Source organism: Periophthalmus magnuspinnatus, chromosome 11 (genome assembly GCF_009829125.3).
Source record: "Periophthalmus magnuspinnatus isolate fPerMag1 chromosome 11, fPerMag1.2.pri, whole genome shotgun sequence".
In the NCBI taxonomy this organism is placed as follows: domain Eukaryota; kingdom Metazoa; phylum Chordata; class Actinopteri; order Gobiiformes; family Gobiidae; genus Periophthalmus; species Periophthalmus magnuspinnatus.
In genome coordinates this window covers 5,176,313-5,195,909 of record NC_047136.2, presented here as the reverse complement: position 1 = coordinate 5,195,909, position 19,597 = coordinate 5,176,313, and the positions used below count along the sequence as shown (strand labels likewise).

The 19,597-nt window shown below is 41.3% G+C and overlaps 1 protein-coding gene across 1 annotated transcript in view; it reads right to left on the bottom strand.

The window, feature by feature from the left end:
* csmd2 (CUB and Sushi multiple domains 2) overlaps positions 1–19,597 on the bottom strand; it is a 367,948-nt gene that overhangs the window by 31,125 nt on the left and 317,226 nt on the right. The window contains exons 41-49 of the mRNA XM_033975230.2: positions 18,031–18,147; positions 17,748–17,957; positions 15,362–15,550; positions 12,435–12,612; positions 8,033–8,178; positions 7,858–7,938; positions 7,611–7,724; positions 1,731–1,919; positions 188–334 (exon numbers count right to left, since the gene is read on the bottom strand). Of these exons, the coding sequence (XP_033831121.1) occupies positions 188–334; positions 1,731–1,919; positions 7,611–7,724; positions 7,858–7,938; positions 8,033–8,178; positions 12,435–12,612; positions 15,362–15,550; positions 17,748–17,957; positions 18,031–18,147 (1,371 nt within the window). The remainder of the gene's footprint in view (positions 1–187; positions 335–1,730; positions 1,920–7,610; positions 7,725–7,857; positions 7,939–8,032; positions 8,179–12,434; positions 12,613–15,361; positions 15,551–17,747; positions 17,958–18,030; positions 18,148–19,597) is intronic.

Below are 19,597 nucleotides of genomic sequence, written 5' to 3'. Positions count from 1 at the left end.
TGCCCTGCCCCGTGGAGCGCAATTTGGCACCGGTTTGCCGCCCTTTCCTCTGGTTGTCACAGTAATGCACCATATTTCTGGCCGCTTCAGAGCAAAGTTTTATTGACACAGGTGATAAAAATGATGGAAGAGGAAAATAATAGTGATTTACAGTGTAGTTGTAAATATAGTTATGTTTAATTCTCACCTGAGTAACGGATGCGGAAGCCTTTATGACTGGTGGTGTGATCGAAGGACCAGTGCAGGTAGACTTTGTTACTGGAGCTGGTTATGCTCAGAGGGTTGGAGTAGTTCCCACTTAATGTTATTAGGAGAGGACTCTGCCGGGATGGACCTGAGGAATGAAAGAACAAGGCACAAAGGAAATGTTTTGAGTGGGGATTTATTTATATTATTTCCATCTATCTGTTACTTAGGGTTAGGGTCTTAAATTGGAGCTAATTATGCGCAAATCAAACCCAAATTGAACAAACATAACTTGAACAACTTGGTGTAACCTTAAATCGAAATCAGTGATGGTAATGGTTCTATTTTTATATACAGTTGTCCCTCGCTATATCGCAGTTCATCTTTCACAGTCTCACTGTTTCATGGATTTTTTGTGTGCAGTTTTTCATGCTTTTTTACGGTGTATGAATGTGCATTGTGTTCTGCGTCCTGATTGGCTAAGGGACTGTAGACCATTGTCCATCAGTCTCCTCCGTGCCGTGTCTCCTGTACAGTACAGAATGTGTTCAGACAAATTTACATAAACGTTGGATCGCAGTGTGACTCTGAAGTGCTGTATGTTTGCAGTTTGTTTTCTCCCCGACAAAACCCACAATGTCGATGAAACGTTCTGCAATGACAAAGGCGCCGACGAAGGTTTGAACTTTGAGAGAGTTTAAACGAGAGAGAAATGTGAGAAAATGTTAACGCCTGTGTGAGAAAAGTGTATAAAGTGTGTGGTGAGGGGTTTTACAGCCTTAAAATATTTATAATAATTGTGAAAAATTGTGAAAATGTAGCTCTTTTCCACTGTCAAAGCGCTTTACATCAAGGAACCACTCAACATTCACACACACATTCATACACCACTGTACACAGACTCTGGGGGTGAGGTGGGTCAAGTGTCTTCCAAGGATACAACGACGGCATTCATCTGTGGGAGCTGGAATCGCCACGCTGACCTTCAGTTCAATGGACAAACACTCTACCTCTACTACGACTGTCGCTCTCCAAATGACAAGAGACACGTTTTACTTCTGAGACACTTTTATAGACGCAGTTATGTTTTTTATTGAGGGTAAACACCATTTTGTCGTGTACAAGAGCGTGATATCCCGACGACTAAATATAACAAAGCTTATGAAAGATGTTATTCAGTCTCTGTGTTATTAAATTTGCCATAAAAATCAAGATATGGTCAGTTATTTTTCCTTATGACAAAACGGCGTTGGCAGCCTCGGGGTTAGTAAGTGTCCTTTCTTGTTTAGCTGGCAGATGATAAAAAGCTCTAATCAGCAACACCGGACTATATGACCATTTTCTCTGTGCGCCTGGTAGAGATGCTGACACTGCCTTTAATCATATGCAAATGTACAGCGCTGCGGCAGATTTAAGAGCGGCTATGGGTGAGATTCCTTCATCATCTCTGCAGATTTCTTTGATAGATTCTTAAACTATGTGTTTAATTAAGCATGTATGCATTTTTCTGATGGATTCCGTTCCTCTGTGCGATTTGTTCTTACCATCAAATATTTCCAGCTCATCAAACTGCCGGCTGGTCTGAAAATGTTCAATGGTGAAGGTGACGTTGTAGCCGGGCTCCACTTTGACGACCCAGGAGCAGGACTCAAAGTGAGGGAAACTGCTGCCCGGGGACTGGCTCATGATGACCCCGGTGGAGGCGGTCAGGACTTCGTTCATTGGGCAGGTGACTGTTGCCATAAACACAAATATGCAAAGAAATTAGTTAAGAAATGTGCAATCTTTTGGAATACACCCACAGTAGCAGTTTGTAGCTGTAGTAGTAATGGTATCAGCGTTATTGGAGGCAGAAGAGATGAGGATTTCCTGTGTTTTTTGTGAGTTGCACAGCTCCGACTGAAGCGTGACAGGTCCCACACTCATCACAGAGTAGTACTGTGGTTTAGTGATTTAGTTTAGAGGCAGAGCATGTTCATCATAAACCTTGTCAACCAATAACACATCCACTTCAATAGGCTCTACTTTGACGTAACAGAACCTATAATCAAGAACAGTTCTTGCAGCGTGTCACCTGTTCACTTCAGTGGTTGAATTCCAAGTCGAGATTAGATTAGACCCACAGCGATGGAGGACACCTCAATGTGACTATAAGCATTGCAGAGCTAATTGTCATTCGGGTCCAGTTGCACCAAACACATTTGTCGATGGTGGACAAGGCGATTAGGCTATTATCATTTTAGTGACTGTCCCTGGGCATGTGTGGCAGATGTGGCCCTAAAGTGGCCAGCGACACATCTGCCTATAAGCCTCATTAGAGTGACAGCCCCTGCCTCATTCTGTCCCATCATTGTTATTCTTAGGGGACTCTTCTGTGAGATCCATTGACATTCGCTCTGTTTTAGTCAGCATTATCACACATTACACAGCATTCCTGTCAGGGGCACGCTGCTGCAGTCTGCTGAGGACACCTAACGAATCCACACAGTCTATACAACAACACCGCACAATGCCAACGCTGCCAGAGTCAAACAATGTATGTGCCTCTCCAATAAGGAGGAACAAAAGCTCCCAATGAAGACAAAAACATCAATGTGTTTTTTCTATTGTGTCATATTTTCAATAGAAGTTTCCACAAAACAAAAATCAGTAGGTGAGAACACAATGCATACTGCAAATAATAAACCCTTTTTGCCGGAGTGCAGACTTTCACAGATGTATTTTGTCTGAGATGGATAGAGTACACACAGCTGTCACTCAAAAAACAAAAGTAAGAGTGCAAAAGTGCTCCATCTATAAAGCCTTTTGGTTATTTTCTCGCGCAATTGGATGGCAATATTGCATAAAGTCCTTGATTCAAACAGACTCATTCTATACACATCAAATAATCTATAGTGTATAACATCCACACCAATACATCATACATCTCTTGCATTTGCAGTCACATTGTTAACTTGTTCTTTGTTAATTAATATACTGTTTGAGTGTTGAGACGCAATAGAGTGTAGAGAACAAAGCCAGAAGTCACCCACACATTCCTTTGTGGATAATTGAACCTTGTTCCTTGTCGCTGTATAGATATTCACTGTACTTCATCAAAAAGCTGTTGAAATGCCACTGTTACGTAACGCGCTGGGCGACACAGTCCGGCATGTCCAGCCTCGGGCTACGGCTGAACTTGGCACTTTGCAGGTCCTTCATTACACCAGTGAAAAGAGCACAGCTTCATCTCAGCGGCGTTATTAGTCCTGTTTGTGCAGTGGGTCTTTGTGTTCGGGAGCACACCTCATACTGCATGTGTGAGGAAATACGTCTTATGTGTTAAACAGCAATTTTCAATTATGCTGAACATTTCCTTTTCACCTTGACGCCTAAAATTGATTTCCTTTTTAAAAGCTAAACAGGGCAGTTCTTAGTTTAGCGTAAAATAAGTTTTAACGGGAAGTCTTCAAGGCAGAACTTATCATTGATTTAAATCTACAAAATACCAGCCCAAAATAATACATAAGAATCACTTTTTGAAGAAATATATAAAAAAGAAAGATGAATAAAGCAACGGCACACTGACAGAGGGTAGGCGGGTATATTACATAATAGTATACATTGTGTGTGGGCTGTCGAGATCTAAATGGTTCAAATATTCCACAATCAGCCTGAGACATTTTAATTGAGATATACATCCAGTCCTATGTCAGTAACAGCGTGTGGTTCAGAGCAGACTCAGACTAATTGAGGATTAAACTGGACTATATTTTGCGCTAAATGGCACTAATTAAAAGTCTTACGTTCAAGAAATTAAGACCGACATTGTCAAGCTGAAAATTGCGTTCTTGATTCATTTTTTGCCATATCACTTAGCCTCTTTTTTCCTTGTCAAAGTCGCTATATCAACACATAAGCCAGTAGTTTCATAACATGTATCCTGTGATCTTAAATTCCCTAGTACAAATAAAATCAAACGAGCTTGAAGTTGATTCACATGGTGCATTTCTGACGAGGGCTTCTCTCTTGTTGATGTCCTATCAAAGTGTCATCAAACGTGCTTTCAGCCTGTCCTCTGAATGGACCCGAAAACAGCTCTTATCTATAGACTTTTACTTATTAAACTAATCCACTTTGAAATGCAGCGTCTTTTAGTTTGACAGTTAACAGAAAGGCGCTTGGCAAAAAAAAAAATCCGACAGCCGGTGAAAAGACCTCTCCAACACTCAAGGTGAGATGGCTGCTGATGGAGCGCTATTGAAATTGCACTTTGATTGGACAAATAGAATACATGAGTAGCAAGACGACAACCTCTTAAGGGGCCATGGCGTTTGTGGATAAATTGCTTAGGTTGGGATTGAAAAATACCAGTGATGATGTGCAGACAAGTACAGATGCACAAATCACTCAGTCGTGCACAAACATTTAGCCACTCGAAGGCCATATGCATAAATCCACAATATATCAAGCCTGGAGTCGTGCTGTGGAGCTGCCCCTCTCATCTTTAATTAGTATCGGCTCAGGGGTGATAACATGCTGGTTAAAAGGAGGGGCCACGGCAATAATATGAGGCTTATTTAACAAGTGCCAGACAGCGAGGGCAAGGATAACAACGGTGATTTGAAAAAGTAATCGGCAGCTGAAGGTGGAAAAATAGACTACATTTCTCACACAAAGGTGGATTTTTTTGTCGGGAATGTTAGTAACAGGCCACTTGGTGAGGATTTTGAACATGTGATACTACCTTTAGTCGCTAAGAGTCATAATCTTTTATTTTATTATTTAGAGTGTATGAATAACTTGAGCCTTTACTCCAAAACTAGCATTCTCGAAGATACAGTCTTAAGTTTGTCATCTGTGTAAAGGTTTGTCAGTGCTTAATGTGTTTACATTTTTAGAAGACTATTGCGCTTGTGTCTGTTATAGTTATAATCTATGACACCCGTGGATCGTTATGTTATAATTCATACATTTAAACTCACAATATTTATTTAAAACGACTTAATAAAAGCTGCACATCGCACTAGTGAGCAGCAGATTTTTTGTCATTCTTGTCAAAATAACTACGTGACGCTGCAGAATCCTACGCGTATTAAGATTAACAAAATAAAATTGGATAACGAAGTAAGTACGTCACAGCGGGCGTGTGCCGGTGGCAGTGAAAATGAGTTAATCGACAATGGTGTCTTGAAAATAAGCTATTAAAGATTGCTCAAACATGCACGAATCAGTCCAAAAACAACTTTGAGAGCGTAAATGAGAAGGAAACAACTATACAGTCGTCCCTCACTATATTGTGGTTCACCTTTCGCAGTCTCCATGTTTTGCAGATTTTTTTTTTTTTAGCAGTTTTACATGCTTTTTTCACAGAGTATGAGCGTGCATTGTGTTCTGTGTCCTGATTGGCTAAAGGACTCTCCTCCGTGCCGTATCTCCTGACAGGATGAAGAGGGACAGTCAGAGGAACTGTGAAATAATTGTGAGTCACTATTAATAATTTCCTAAATGTTTGGGCCTGAAAACATCTTGATCTTTGGTTTCATTCTATAATACTGTACTTATTTTATTTAATCTACGAAGGTTTGAACTTTGAGAGTGTTTAAACAAGAGAGAAATGTGAGAAAATGTTAATCCCTGTGTGAGAAAAGTGTATAAAGTGTGTGGTGAGGGGTTTTACAGCTGCAAAACATATAGAATAATTGTAAAAAAAAGCTGACTACTTTGCAGATTTCACTTAATTGCAGGTTGTTTTTTTTAGAACGTGACCCCCGCAATAAACGAGGGACCAATGTAATATGGTTAAAAGCTCCGAAAAGTCGATTTTGTAGAATAGGTTTGACTTCAGCAACACAATTTCCAGCTATAACTTTTTTATACATCTGTACATTTGTCAGAGGAGCAACATTTCTTAATTCTGAGAGATTTTTCTATGGCTAATATTCTGTCATATCTTTGCCAGCTCTCGTATGTGTTAAAAATGACTAATATTTTGCTCATTTTAAACACGATATGCCAAACTAGTCGAACTCTCTTCCTGAGTACAACGTTACATAAGTGAACCAGACGGAGGCAGTTGGAAGGACAGCCTATACCGCCACAATGCAGATCCAGCTGCGTCTCTCTCATTGTGTCGAAAGACGTGTGAACGAGTGTGTTGGAGATATTGAAGGCGTCCCGGTGCAGGTGTGTGTGTGTGTGTGGGGGGGTTGGGGGTGTGTATGTGTGGGGGTGGGGGGGTGCGGGGTGGCTGTGCTTGTCAGGGCTCCGTGTGGTGATGTGATAGGTGCAGCTGCAGCCGGCATGTCTCCTGCATCTCAATGAGCTCTACCTTGTGTGTGTCCTGTCCCGCCTCGCTATGCCCCCTCTCCACTGTCTGCCTCGCTAATGCATTATACTTTCGCCTCATCTGGCGCTCTCTCTGTGCCGTCTGCATCCTAAAAAGCGTGTGTCCCGACTGCGATTAACAGATTTTGTTGTTTTTTTTTAAAGGCGCGCTGTGGAACTTTTCAGGTGGAGGTGTGCCATCTGCTTGTCTTCGGATTGAAACGTCTTTTTCTTCTGGAGTGTTCCACAGAAATCCCTTTAACTTCAATCATAGTTATTAAATTGCAGGTGTTTTTATTGTTAAAGAAATGCCTCGATGCACTCTTAGGGGGAGCAGGGTCGCCTCTCCGCAGATCTGGCTTGTAACATGGATTTGAGGTCATGGAGATAGATCAGTTTAATGCCGTATTGTTGACAAACCAGCTTGCGAACCATAGTGTATAATATTTTAACAATACCACAAAGACACTTACTAAGACTCTATAAAATGACCGTAGGGTAGTGGTTTAAGCACTTGCCCATGAACCATTAGATTGCCAGTCTGTTTCCTGCCTTTACACTGTGATTTTTGGAAGAAACTCCAATATAAAGTGCTAAAACATTTGTGCTCCCTATTCCTTTCCCAGCGTAAAAGCACATCATACATTTATAAGGCGGTGTGGAAAACCGGGGACCTTTGGGAACAGAATATCATAGGAAGCAGAAGTCAGCCCCAGGAGAGCAAAGTATTCACACAAATAACGAATGCAACCCAAATGCAATGTGGTGGCTGCTCTTTCTATGGGCAGCAGCAGCAGGCTCCTGGGAGAGGAAAAGGCACACATTAAATTCTATCTTATGAGATATAAATGACCCTTTGCCCTAGCGTAGACTTGCCTTCGGAAAATGCTTTTAAAGTCCTTTGAAATTGTGTTCAAATTCATATATTACTCTTCATAAAAACGGTGCCGGGATGTCAGCAGTAAGATTTTTGCTGTGACCCAAGAATATCTGACTGCGAAACTAGAACTAGAAGAATTCCCGTACACACATTCCACTCCTTTTTACAACTTTAAACACAAATGTCCTTAAAACAGATTGAAAATACATATATATTTACTTGTACTAGCTTTACTCACCATCACATGAAGGTGGCGGCCCCTCAAACTCTAAGTGCGTTCCCAGCCGGCAGGTCATTATACTGTTTCCACTTAACTGGTAACCCGGAAAGCATCTATATCGCACTATATCACCTAGAAATAAATAAAAACATTGAAAAACAGAGATAATACACGTTATTTACACTGCACAAAACACCGACTACTCTTCTCCGAGGCTTAAAGTAAAAGGTAAAAAGTTATCGTTCTCAATTGTAATTCCACGTACCAATTTTGAACTCTTTGCTCGCCATGAGAATTTCCGCGTTTGGAATGATGGGAGGAGGAAGGCAGAACTGCAGTCTATACGCTATAAAGAAAAAGATCAAAACACATCAGGTGAGCCAGGTCGTTTTAATAGTCCTGCCAGTAGAAGGCACAAACAAGCAACATCATTTACATACCTTGATAGCTAATACGGAACAGGCCGCCTTTTTCGGTGTTGCTGCGAAATCGTATTAAGACCTGATTGGATGTGCTGCTGGGTGGTTCATTGGGTTCACCATCAGTGAAAATACCAAGTTTCCTGGCTGTTTCCTGTGGACCGTCCCTAAAGAAAAAACACCAAAAAACACAAGTTATATTTTGTCCATCATCAACTTCTAAATGACCCCATTAACTTTATGTCCCAGTATGTAGACAGCTGCTGATCCACGCAGACCCCTCGAGCTAAGTATTTCCTCCTGCATAAAAAAAAAAAAAGGTTACGTTCTCACCTGTCTTGAGTTTCTTGATTGGTGCGATTGCCAATGTTTTAGCACGGTAACTTATTAATGTGTAAAGTGACGTGTAAGTGGTGGCGAGTGGAGGCAAAACGGCATAAATTGGCAGCCTTGCTTTTGTGAACGGCGGCACGCTAGCTAGCTCACTCACTTGTGTCTCAAAGAATTACTTTTACTAAACATAATTCATTCAAACTAATTAAAATAAAGACTACCCATTTATTTTTATATGCAGAGAACCTCAGTTTGTGACGTTTTTTTAGTATTATGTCTCAAAATTAGCATTAGCGTTAGCATTAAGACGTCTTTTTCCAAACACAGAAGCGTTCTCCGGTGACGTATTGCTTTAGCGTTTAACGTGTGATCTTTAAATACTTATTGACTTTAGCGTGCATCTGCAAAAAACTTCATAGAGATCAAACTGGACAGGAAGTAGTGACGCTAACAGTGAGGTTGAAACAATAATGACAAGAGTGTAGCACTTTGAGAGGCTTGTCAAGCTACTAAAGCGTAAGAAAAACACATCATTACTGCAACAGTTCATTCGAGAAATCCACTGTATGATTATGTAAAAAAAAAAAAAGAAATATATACTAAGGCAGGGGCGTCAAACACAACACATTTTCACCGAGGGCCACATCAGCAAAACAGTCACTCTCTAAGGGCCACATGTAATGTAAATAAACAACTTCTTTAACTTGTTCATTAACTGTCTCTGTATTTATTTCTTATTCAAGTTACAAATATTACATATACATTTCCATAGATGTAAAAATATGGCTGTATAACTATCTCCTAATAAACTGACATTTTAAGACAGACAAACCTTTTAATTTATCTTGTTGTGGGCCACATAAAATTATGTGGGGGGCCACATTTATCCCGGGGGCCTTGAGTTTGACACATGTGTACTAAGGGATACAGCAGCTGTTAGTGTTAAGCGATAAAGGTTAGTAAACGTATATACAGGATTATTCCGTGTTTGGAGATCACAACATTTCCTCAGCTAAAACATTCAAATCAAGAGAAGAACAAGGTGTAGTAAACACGAATAACAAATCCAGGTTAGCATCCTCCTTGCTTAGTGTCACCCAATGGGAACAGACCTTCTGGAAGCCGCGGCCTCCGTCTTGGCAGTTCCCCGGTGTGGGCATGGCCGATTAAGCCGGCTCCCAGGATTGTGGCACAACTATTCAGCTTAAAAACCATCTGTCTTTGGCTGTCAGACTGGGCATAGGAGATTACAAGCAGCTCTGGAAACGGCTGGCTGGGGAGTGCTGCCTGACAGCTCTCTGGCCAAGCCACCATTACGGGGCCTATTTCGTTGGCTGGCGAGTTCAGTGGAGAGATGCAGAGCAAACTGGGAGACATGATGAAAGGACAACTAACATCTAGGATTTGTCAGATGTTTAAAAATTAAGATTATTAAGATGCGAGTGAATCTTGGAGCCATTTCTTTTCACGTAATAATCTGTAATCAATGCGTGTATATTGACTGGAGCTTCCTTACATGATTTTTTTTTCCATCTAACCCTGTTCCATCTTTTCCGAATTGCACAAAGCGACACTGACAACAATGCGTATTTCACAACAAATCTGAAATGGAAATAACTCAGAACACAAGACATCAAACGACTCTAAGTGGACTTTCATGTTATTGTCAGGTTGCCAAATTGGCGGACAGTCACGTATCCGGTCTCTCTGCGAACTGGGACCTTTAAAGCCGGTCTCGGGAACAGGAGATCAACTGGGACTGGCAACCGTCACGCATGCAAAATCCTGGCTTTGGTTGCACATATGGCCGGTCTCAGTATGCATTATGGAGGTGATGAAAGGAGGCTTTGCGCACTTGAAATGGCACAGACAAGAAGACGACCTGAAGTAGCAAACATGTATCCCTACGCAAATATTACATGTAAACAGAGCACGAGTTTAACCCTGACAAATCCACTCCTTTTCGATCGCAGTGTGGATTGTGTCACTGCTTAGGGAATAGCCACGTCTACTGTTGGTATAATGACTAGTATGAATAAATTTTAAATGAGTTGTACAGCGGAAAAGCAGCAGTTATCCATGCTACATATAATAAAACTCTGCGGGCATGCTACTGACAAAATGTAACTGGTTGTCAATGTAAAATGACTATATTTGTCAATTCTAGCCCATATTCTACACTAATGTTTCACAACCAGTGGTGCAAGGACCCCTGGGGTACGAAAAGACGAGCCAGGGTACACTTCGAATGATTTCAGACTTAAAATAAAGATGGCGTTGAATGGTATTTGAATGTATAATAATGTCTCTGTTGTACATTTTACATTGTCTGCGTAATCCCAGGTATGTGTGTGTTGTCCAGGTATGAGCCATAGTACAAGAAAAATTCAAATCTATCAACTGGGCTAAAGGTTGTAGGAGTGAAGGTGTTTCGCTGCTCATCCAAGGTGTTTCTTCAGTTCAGGTCAGATTACTGGTGGGGAATTGGTGAGCGTGTTTGCTAGCTCTGCTCCTGGATGCTGATTTTTTTCATCTTTTTCGTATACTATTTCTTGTCTTTTTAAATGTAATGCACAAATGCCATGCACTGCGGACATACAGTAGACGGGCATTACTGGACTTTGCCAATTTACACAGTACAATTTTGATGGGATTATACTGCTATACCTGCAACCCTTTGTTCACCGCCACCCCCAGGAAGGCTCCGTAGCACCGACCGATTTAGCACACGGACCTGGGGAAAGTGCGCTGTAGATGGCATCGCAAGCGAGGCTAGAGAGGCTAGAGAGGCGGGCCCCAATGCTAGGCTAAAGGCCCACGCTAGCCGACCACCGCTACCCAGCCTGATACCAAACGTATGGTCTTTGGAGAACAAACTGGACGGGTTACGAGCGAGGATTACATATTTTTACACGCTTCTCTTTATCTTATTATTTATCTATTTTATACCAAATTTTTTTAATATACTTTTGGCATCCAGTGCGGGCAACAAAGTAAGAATTTAATTGTACAGGAAAACGTTTCTTTACTGTGCATCTGACAAAGCTTTGAATCTTGGACACTGCCTTATATCCATCCATCCATCCATCATTTTCTTCCGCTTATCCGGGGCCGGGTCGTGGGGGCAGCAGTTTAAGTAGGGACTCCCAGACTTCCCTCACCCCAGACACGTCCTCCAGCTCCTCCGGTGGGACCCCAAGGCGTTCCCAGGCCAGATGAGCCACATAGTCCCTCCAGCGACTGCCTTATATCCTCCCTTCAAATAGATATAAGGCAGTGTCCACCAGTAATCTGACCAGAACTGAATTGTACGAGTAAACGGATTTATAATTACTAAAGAAGATACTCGAGACAAAAACGGTTGGGACCAGTGTTCTGTACCATCACTTTTCAGTCACACATAATGAACGTGTAACTACAGCTACTTCCACATATTGATTATTCCTCTATTCTGTACAATGGCTCATTTAACCATTTCTCTCCATCAATAACACTCAGTCTGTGTCACATTCCACGTAATGTCAAGATTAATGAAAAGCATGATGTTGAGCTCTGTTATGTGCATCAATCACACGGGAAAACACAAATCAATAGCATGAAGAAATGTGTGAGTACGTTTCACCACAACTAGATGTGACTGATGACAAAGCTTCAGTGTGAATCGAAATGTGAATCGAGATCGAGATTCAGTCGTTTCGTAATCGCCGTTGGGCAGCTGGGGTCATGTTACTCAAGAGGTATCATGTGGTTTGGAGCAGAGTTTGGACTTTGGAGGAATAAATTAGACATTATTCAAGTATTTTTATGTTCAGGAAATTAAAATCGAAAGCCATTTTCATTCTTTATCTTTTCATAAGACGAAATCAAATCAAATAAACCACAATAAACCAATATGAGGGAAAAAAACAACAAAAACTTCATTCTTTTTTATGTTGTATAACCCAGATTTAGTTGAAGGTCAAGCACACGGTGGAATCACAAGTAGTACACAGCAAAGAATTTCAGTCAGGAATAAACCAACTCTAGCTGGCTAGTGGATAACTCTAATAATCCAATAAATAGTTCTTTAAAATATAATTGAACTGCTCACCAGACAGTGATGAAATCATGCGGCCCATGGACCTGGAGGAGTGTGAAGTTGACTTTGATGCCGAAGCCAGGGGCCACTGTGATGAGCCAGGAGCAGTCAGCCGAGTTGGGGTACTCCTCTGGGTAATTGGGGGAGAAAATGGTCCCATTGTCTGAGGTAATGTTCCCTCCACAAGGCACTGAGGAAGCAAGCAATGGAAGTGAAAGCTGTAATCAGTTAAAGAATTATTAATAGCAAATTAGATCAAAATATTTTAAAATCCCTTTCTCCCATTCCTCGTATCTCTAAACCACTCATCCGTGCTCAGTGTCTGGTATCCAAGCACTTGTCTGCACTAAAGATTAGCCTGTAAAGCCTGTTAGCAAGTAGGGACTTGGAGGGAGTGTTTTCCTAAGATAAGACCCCAACCCATTCCTATTGGGGGGTGAAAATACAGTTGGAGAAGATGATGTAAGAGGTTGCGACTTGACCAATGCTCTAAACTGTACACGGCATGTAGGAAACGCACACAAAAATATCCTAAGGTTAAAGAGAGTACACGTCTCCAAATTCTGGGTCACAGGAGTATATCCGACCGCTGTGTAATATAGGGAGGCTTAAAAGATTCAAACCAACTCAACATTTAGTGAGACTAACATTGTAGCGGGTGCCCTGAGAGATGCCTCATAGTCTCTGTGGTGAAGCATGGAGAATCAGCAAGGCATGATAATCACCAAAGTGCAGCCGTTTCAAGTAAAACCCCGATTGGGAGTTAAGCTTAGCGGCACACCCTTGGATGCCGCGCTATGGAATCATTCCCCAAGCAAAAGACGTGCCTGTTTTATTCTCGTTCCTTTCTTAGGTTAGCGGTGAGCCTTTGCCGCCTGCTTTAGCCCCGCGCTCGAGCTGGTTCCACTAATGCCGCCTCACCTGTTAAATGAGCTATTGATCAAAGTGATTGATTAAAGCCAGGACACTCTATGGAGTTGCACCTCCAGCTGCTGCCATTGACAAACATGTCAGCGCAAGTGTATACGTGTGAGCGTGTGTTTGCTTAGCGAGCCTGGCCGGAACAAAACGCATGTCCCTGATTATTTATTTACATAGAGGTCACGAGTGGCTTGTCTAAAGTGAATGTTTTCTTTATAATTAATTGCAGTGGAGACCAAAATATACCGAACAATCTGGCTGACATAAAATAGACTTATAATAAAAAATTCCTTCTATAATTATCTTTTTTTTTTTTTAAATGTATTATTATTATTAATGTATTTATTTATTATCATTATTATTATTATTATTATTATTATTATTATTATTATTATTATTATTATTATTATTGTACTGAGATAATCCATGGATTTCAGAATAATGAAACATTAAGACCACTGTCATAGCAATAATAAAAAATACAGTTAAACAAATTATAGCTGAAACCCACAGATAAGTAGCATTTTATATGAGAATAACATCAATTCCAGTCCGATTAATAAAAAAATAGTAATAATAAAGAATTGTGTTATAATCTCAGTAACATAAGAGGATTTGGAAACAGTCCAACCAATCAATTACAAATGTTTACTGTGACAGCAAGTAGCATAATGGATTAGAAAACACACGCATCCTACTCCTGTCACCAAAGGCAGTTCTCATTAAGTCACTTGTGGATTTGTACGGAGAAAATAAGATGAGGTGAATTACGGGTAATACAACTATTGTCTATAGAAGCTATCTCTATTTTCACCACGCCATTATTGGTTTTAAAGGGTATAGCAGATTAAAAATAGCTGTTCGCCAAATCCACTTTATTTCTGTTTTGTGTTTGCGATCCCAGTGTCAAGGCTGTGCTCTCCCTGTGTAAATCTGCCTGTCCTATTAAACAATCAGTGAATAATATGGGTCAAGGACGGGGAGGAAATGATGAACCTGTATGTTTATTTCAACACTGCATTTCTTGTGTTGGTTCTGAGGTAATGTTTGTTTTTTTTTTTGTTAATTAAATGTCTGTGGAATCCTTCAGTCGTCCAGGTCTGATCCATAGTCAAATGTGTCAACTGGACAAAAAGTTGTAGGAGTGAAGACGTTTTGCTGCTCGTCCAAGCTGCTTCTTCAGTTCTGGTCAGATTCCTGCTGCAAACGGCCTTATATCTGTCTGAAGGGAGGAGCTAACCACACTGAAACTGAAAACGGCAGCCTACACACAGTTTCTGTATGTAGGCTAGGTCTATTGACTGTAAACAAAAGCTGTTTACAGTTTCAGTGTAGTTGTAGTGTCCAGCAGTAATCTGACCAGAACTGAAGAATGGATGAGCAGCTAAACATCTTCACCCCTACAATGTTTTGTCCAGTTGACATTTTACTTTTGGGTTTTACTATTAATTAACTTTTGTGTTCTCAAATACACTGCCTGGCCAAAAAAAAAAGTCGCCACCAAAAAAAAGGTTGCTCTAATATTTTGTTGTTCCGCCTTTAGCTTTGATTACATCACATATTTTCTGTTGCATTATTTTGATTTCTCTTCTGCAACGTCACAAGATTTATTTCCATCCAGTGTTGCATTAATTTTCCACCCAGATGTTGCATTGATGATGGTCGAGTCTGACGCTGCACAAAGCTTCTCCAGCACATCCCAAAGATTCTCAGTGGGGTTAAGGTCTGGACTCTGTGGTGGACAATCCATGTGTGAAAATGACGTCTCATGCTCCTGATCCACTCTGTCACAATTTGAGCCCGATGAATCCTGGCATTGTCATCTTGGAATATGCCCGTGCCATCAGGGAAGAACAAATCCACTGATGGAATAACCTGGTCATTCAGTATATTCAGGTGTCAGCTGAACTCATTCTTTGAGCACAGACTGTTGCTGAACCTTGACCTGACCAACTGCAGGAGGAGAGGACCTATTTGCTTTGTTAAATCCAGGTGGCAACTTTTTTTTAATGTTTTACCTTCACATCGGGGGAAGGGGTGGTCCCAGTTTCGAGTGGTGCCATGTTCGCAGGTGAGGATGGAGTGTCCTACGAGCTGGTATCCAGGCAGACACTCAAAGGAGATGGACTGGCCCACGTTGTAGCCCGCCCCCACCACGGCACCGTAGCGGAACGGCTCAGGGTCTGGGCATTCTTGAAGCTCGTAAGCTAAACAAACAAGGAAATAAAATAAAACAAATCAAAGATAGATTCATCACAACATAAGTCATACATTTGGTCCACTTGAAAATCGTTTTGTGAAATAATTCTATGCAAATACCAAAGCGTGGGAAGAGTGGGCCCGGTGCTGCTAAATAGTCCGATTGTGGAATCCAATTTTATCCATTAAAATTTAGCAGTGACCCATTTGTTACATAACCAGCTTTTTAGCATGATTCTACCAAGACCTACATTACACCATTACGCCATTAAAACTATATTATGGATTCAAATGAGTTTGACATTCAAATTATGTTCAACCTCTGTGCAAAAGCATTTACATGAGTGGATGGAACAAGTTAGATTTATTTCATTGATGAACTTCTAGGATAAAATGTCCTTGAAGTGCACTTTTAATATTCTTGCACCGTGATTGTCTTTTGGTTTTTATCTTGGAGGGAAAAAAAGTGAAGAATCCATTTTGTACTTTTCCACATGCTGCCATTTATCTGACGTAAAACTATTCTATCCCACCAAACCAAGTCATAATTAGAAACACATAAAAACCTCACATGTACTTCAACTTACCTTAACATTATTATAGTGTCTATCTCTGCTCATTGGTGTGTTCCAAACATAGACTGTATAAAAAAGTGGACAAAGTGAGTGTGACGTCACCCACAGTGTTCAGCTCCGGTCAAATGAAGCTCATCGAGGCTCGAGCAGTTATCGAGGCGAATTTGGAGTTCCATATTTGGAATTCCGACTGCAAGTAACTCTCAAGATCCCAGTCTGTCTGTGTTTTCTGTGCTGTCTTCCCCCCCCTCCCTTCTGTGCCTGGAGATGGGAGGAGACTCTGGCACCACCCACCACCCACTACACAGAGTTTTTAAAGGGTGCAAACGAGTGGGTGAGAGAGTTGCAGATTGGGTGATTATTTATGTTTTGATTTGTGTGATTTTAATGTCTTTCTTATTCTGTAAAGCACTTTGAATTACCTTGTGTACGAATTGTGCTATATAAATAAACTTGCCTTGCCTTACACACCTGCAGCCTCCACCTCTGGAGTACAAAGGGACCAAGGATCCTACACACACTGCCAATTCGTCAGTGTATCCTCTGTGGTACAGTTTCTGCTCAGTCTGTTTTTTTGTGGTTATGGTCATAGTACTCAGTTGGTATTTCTCGTTTTGCGCCAGATCCTATTTCTTGAACCCACCGTGCACCTCAGCCTCCGACCCAGCGTCCTACGACTGATTGAAATACCTCAGCCTCTGACCCAGCTACCTATGACCAGTTCGAGCTCCTCCGCTGCCGACCCAGCTTCCTACTACCCTCTCCTCCAACCAGCATTCACATCCTCTTGTTAAACCTTACTCTGAGTCTGCATCTTTGATCCCTCAGACGTTACGACAGTATCAGAGCAACCAAAGAGCCAATCTGAAGCAAAGCTGTTGAAGGTAAAGCCCCGTCCTGCCCGCACCGCTGGTTCAGCAGGCGACGGGCGCTTAGCAACGCTGTCAATCATAACTTTTACTAACGTTAGCAGGAACGACCGTGAGAAAAGAAGGCAACTGATTTGTCTGTTATTAATGTTCATAGCTTGATTTACAGGCACAATAGCAAAATAAAAACCCCAGGATCATGTAGAGCAGGTTAATACGAACATGTTAAGACCAAAATGACGAGTCTGAGAGCAGCAGGTACAGAGAGAGGCCACAGTTTTCCAATGTAAAGTGAATTGGAGTCGGATGCACGCACATGATCTCGTCCTATTTGTAACGCAGCAGCAGCAGCTATGTCCACTTATATATACAGACTATGGTTCCAAACGGCAATTTAGAAAACATGTCTTCAACCAGTGTGGAAACGCCATGCACATAACCCACTTATTATGTAAATGGAGTGAAACACAGTTTGCCATCACAGTTGTTGAATTGGAAAATAAACTCGCCTGTTGGATTTATATAGAGGAATAATTTATTTGACACTACTTCATACAAAAGCACTGGAGCCTTTTACTGGCACAGAAGTGAAGAAATAAGTGAAGTGATCTGCAGTTTTACATGGAGAGTTTATAGGAGCGTGGGATTTACTGGCTTCTCGTGCTGATTACTCTGACACATTCCATTTAACATTATAGTAATTTTATAGCTTTACAAGAATTCATCCCACTAAGTCACTTCCAGGCTGTTCGGTTACCTACCTTGGTATTCAAATCGAAACCCGGGCTTGTTCTGTGAGTGGTCGCTATGAAAATACACCGTGGTCTCGTGCGAAGTAGTGAGGAGAGAGGAGGGGACGTCCGACCCGCTGTATCGGCCAATCACGGCGCTCGTATCCAGCGGTCCGTTGCGAATCTCCAGGAAATCGTGGTTGGCCTCAGTTGAGAAGTTGAGGAATTGAATGTGCGCACCTAAAACAATGAAAAAAGTTGGTTTTGACTGTAAAAATGAAATCTATTCTTAGAGTTTTTATATGATGCATACCAAAACCAACAGGCAAGTAGATCCTCCATGTGCAGTCACTGTTGCTGGGGTAGTTGCCAGGGAAACCAGGGCTAAGAATCATCCCCTCCATCTCCTCACGGATTCCACCACACTGAGCTTTGAGAGGATTTACAAGTGATTTATTAGCAAACCAGAGCCATACTAATAAAAAAACATTCATGAAAAGATTGTAAAAAATAGTCAAGGCTATTTAAAGTCGCTGAAGTGGAATATTAAAATGGTAAATGGGCAAATTTTTATTTTTCTACCTTCAAGGCACTCAAAACGCTTTACGTCAAGGAATCATTCACGCATTCACACACACATGCAGGGCCGGTTCTAGCTTTAAGGGGGCCCTAACCTGAATGTGTCTCTGGGGCCCCCTCCTGCCTCAGCTATTAGTGATTCACATTTGACACATTCTGACTCTGCTCTCATCACCTTAACCAGTTGTTTTTGTGTTTATTTGACCAACATCAGACTGAAAACATCCAGAATGTCACAACTACCACAGCCACAAGAACAGAACACAAACATTTAAGGGGCGGGGGTTCAAGATTTTTTAAATTCTAGACATTTTTTCCTCGTTTCTGATGGATTTTAATGTGTTCCAGTTGGCGACAGTGTTTCTTACATTTACATTATGTCGGGTCCTTGCTCCGGTGTAAACACAGAGCTGCCCTCACCTCTGCCCGACTCAAAAACAAATATAGCAGCAGCAGATATTTTGCAACTATAGCTATAAAATAAATGTAATTGTTTTATTATGGCTGCTATAAACACACAAGCCCTGTGTCCAATAAAACTTGAGATATTACATTATTTTCAATATAAATGTATGGGCTCTTGAGGGCCCCCTGGTGGTCTTGGGGCCCTAAGCAGCTGCTCAGTCTGATAATAGGTTGGACCGGCCCTGCACACATTCATACAAAAGACGGGTTAAGAGTCTTGCCCAAGGACCCAACGACAGCATTCATCTGTAGGAGCTAGAATCGCAGTGAGTGGATCTGATCGCTCAACCAATGATGTTTACGTTGAGAGCAGGATTCAAACCGCCAACCTTTAAATTAGTGGACAAACGCTCTACCAACTGAGCCACTGTCTCCCCCAGCATTCACCTAAAATGGCCAATACATAAAAAATTGCAAGGTAATGGGGCAAGGCAAGGCGCAAACCGTTTATCTCTTACTTTTAGCTTCCAGAAGTATTAATAATAACAAGAGAGAATGTGTTTTTCTCAATGTACAATGTATTTTTGTTTTTTTTCACTCAAGAACTATCGTACAGCTATGCCTCGCTTGTTGTTACGCGCTACACAAACAAAAAAGAATCGATTTTTTTTTTCAAACACTAAACTTCACAATGCTCTTACTGTTTACCGTCTGCTCCAGAACGTCTCTCAGAGTTTAATTGCAGCTGTACAGACTTACATTATCCAGGTGGGGAGTGTCATTTAGTGAGCTCAGTGTAGCATTTGCATGTCGTTTAAACTGATATAATTGGAGCAATATTTCACATTTCTCTTTGCGCATGTAAATTTGTAGAACAGTGAGGCATGAGCAAATGG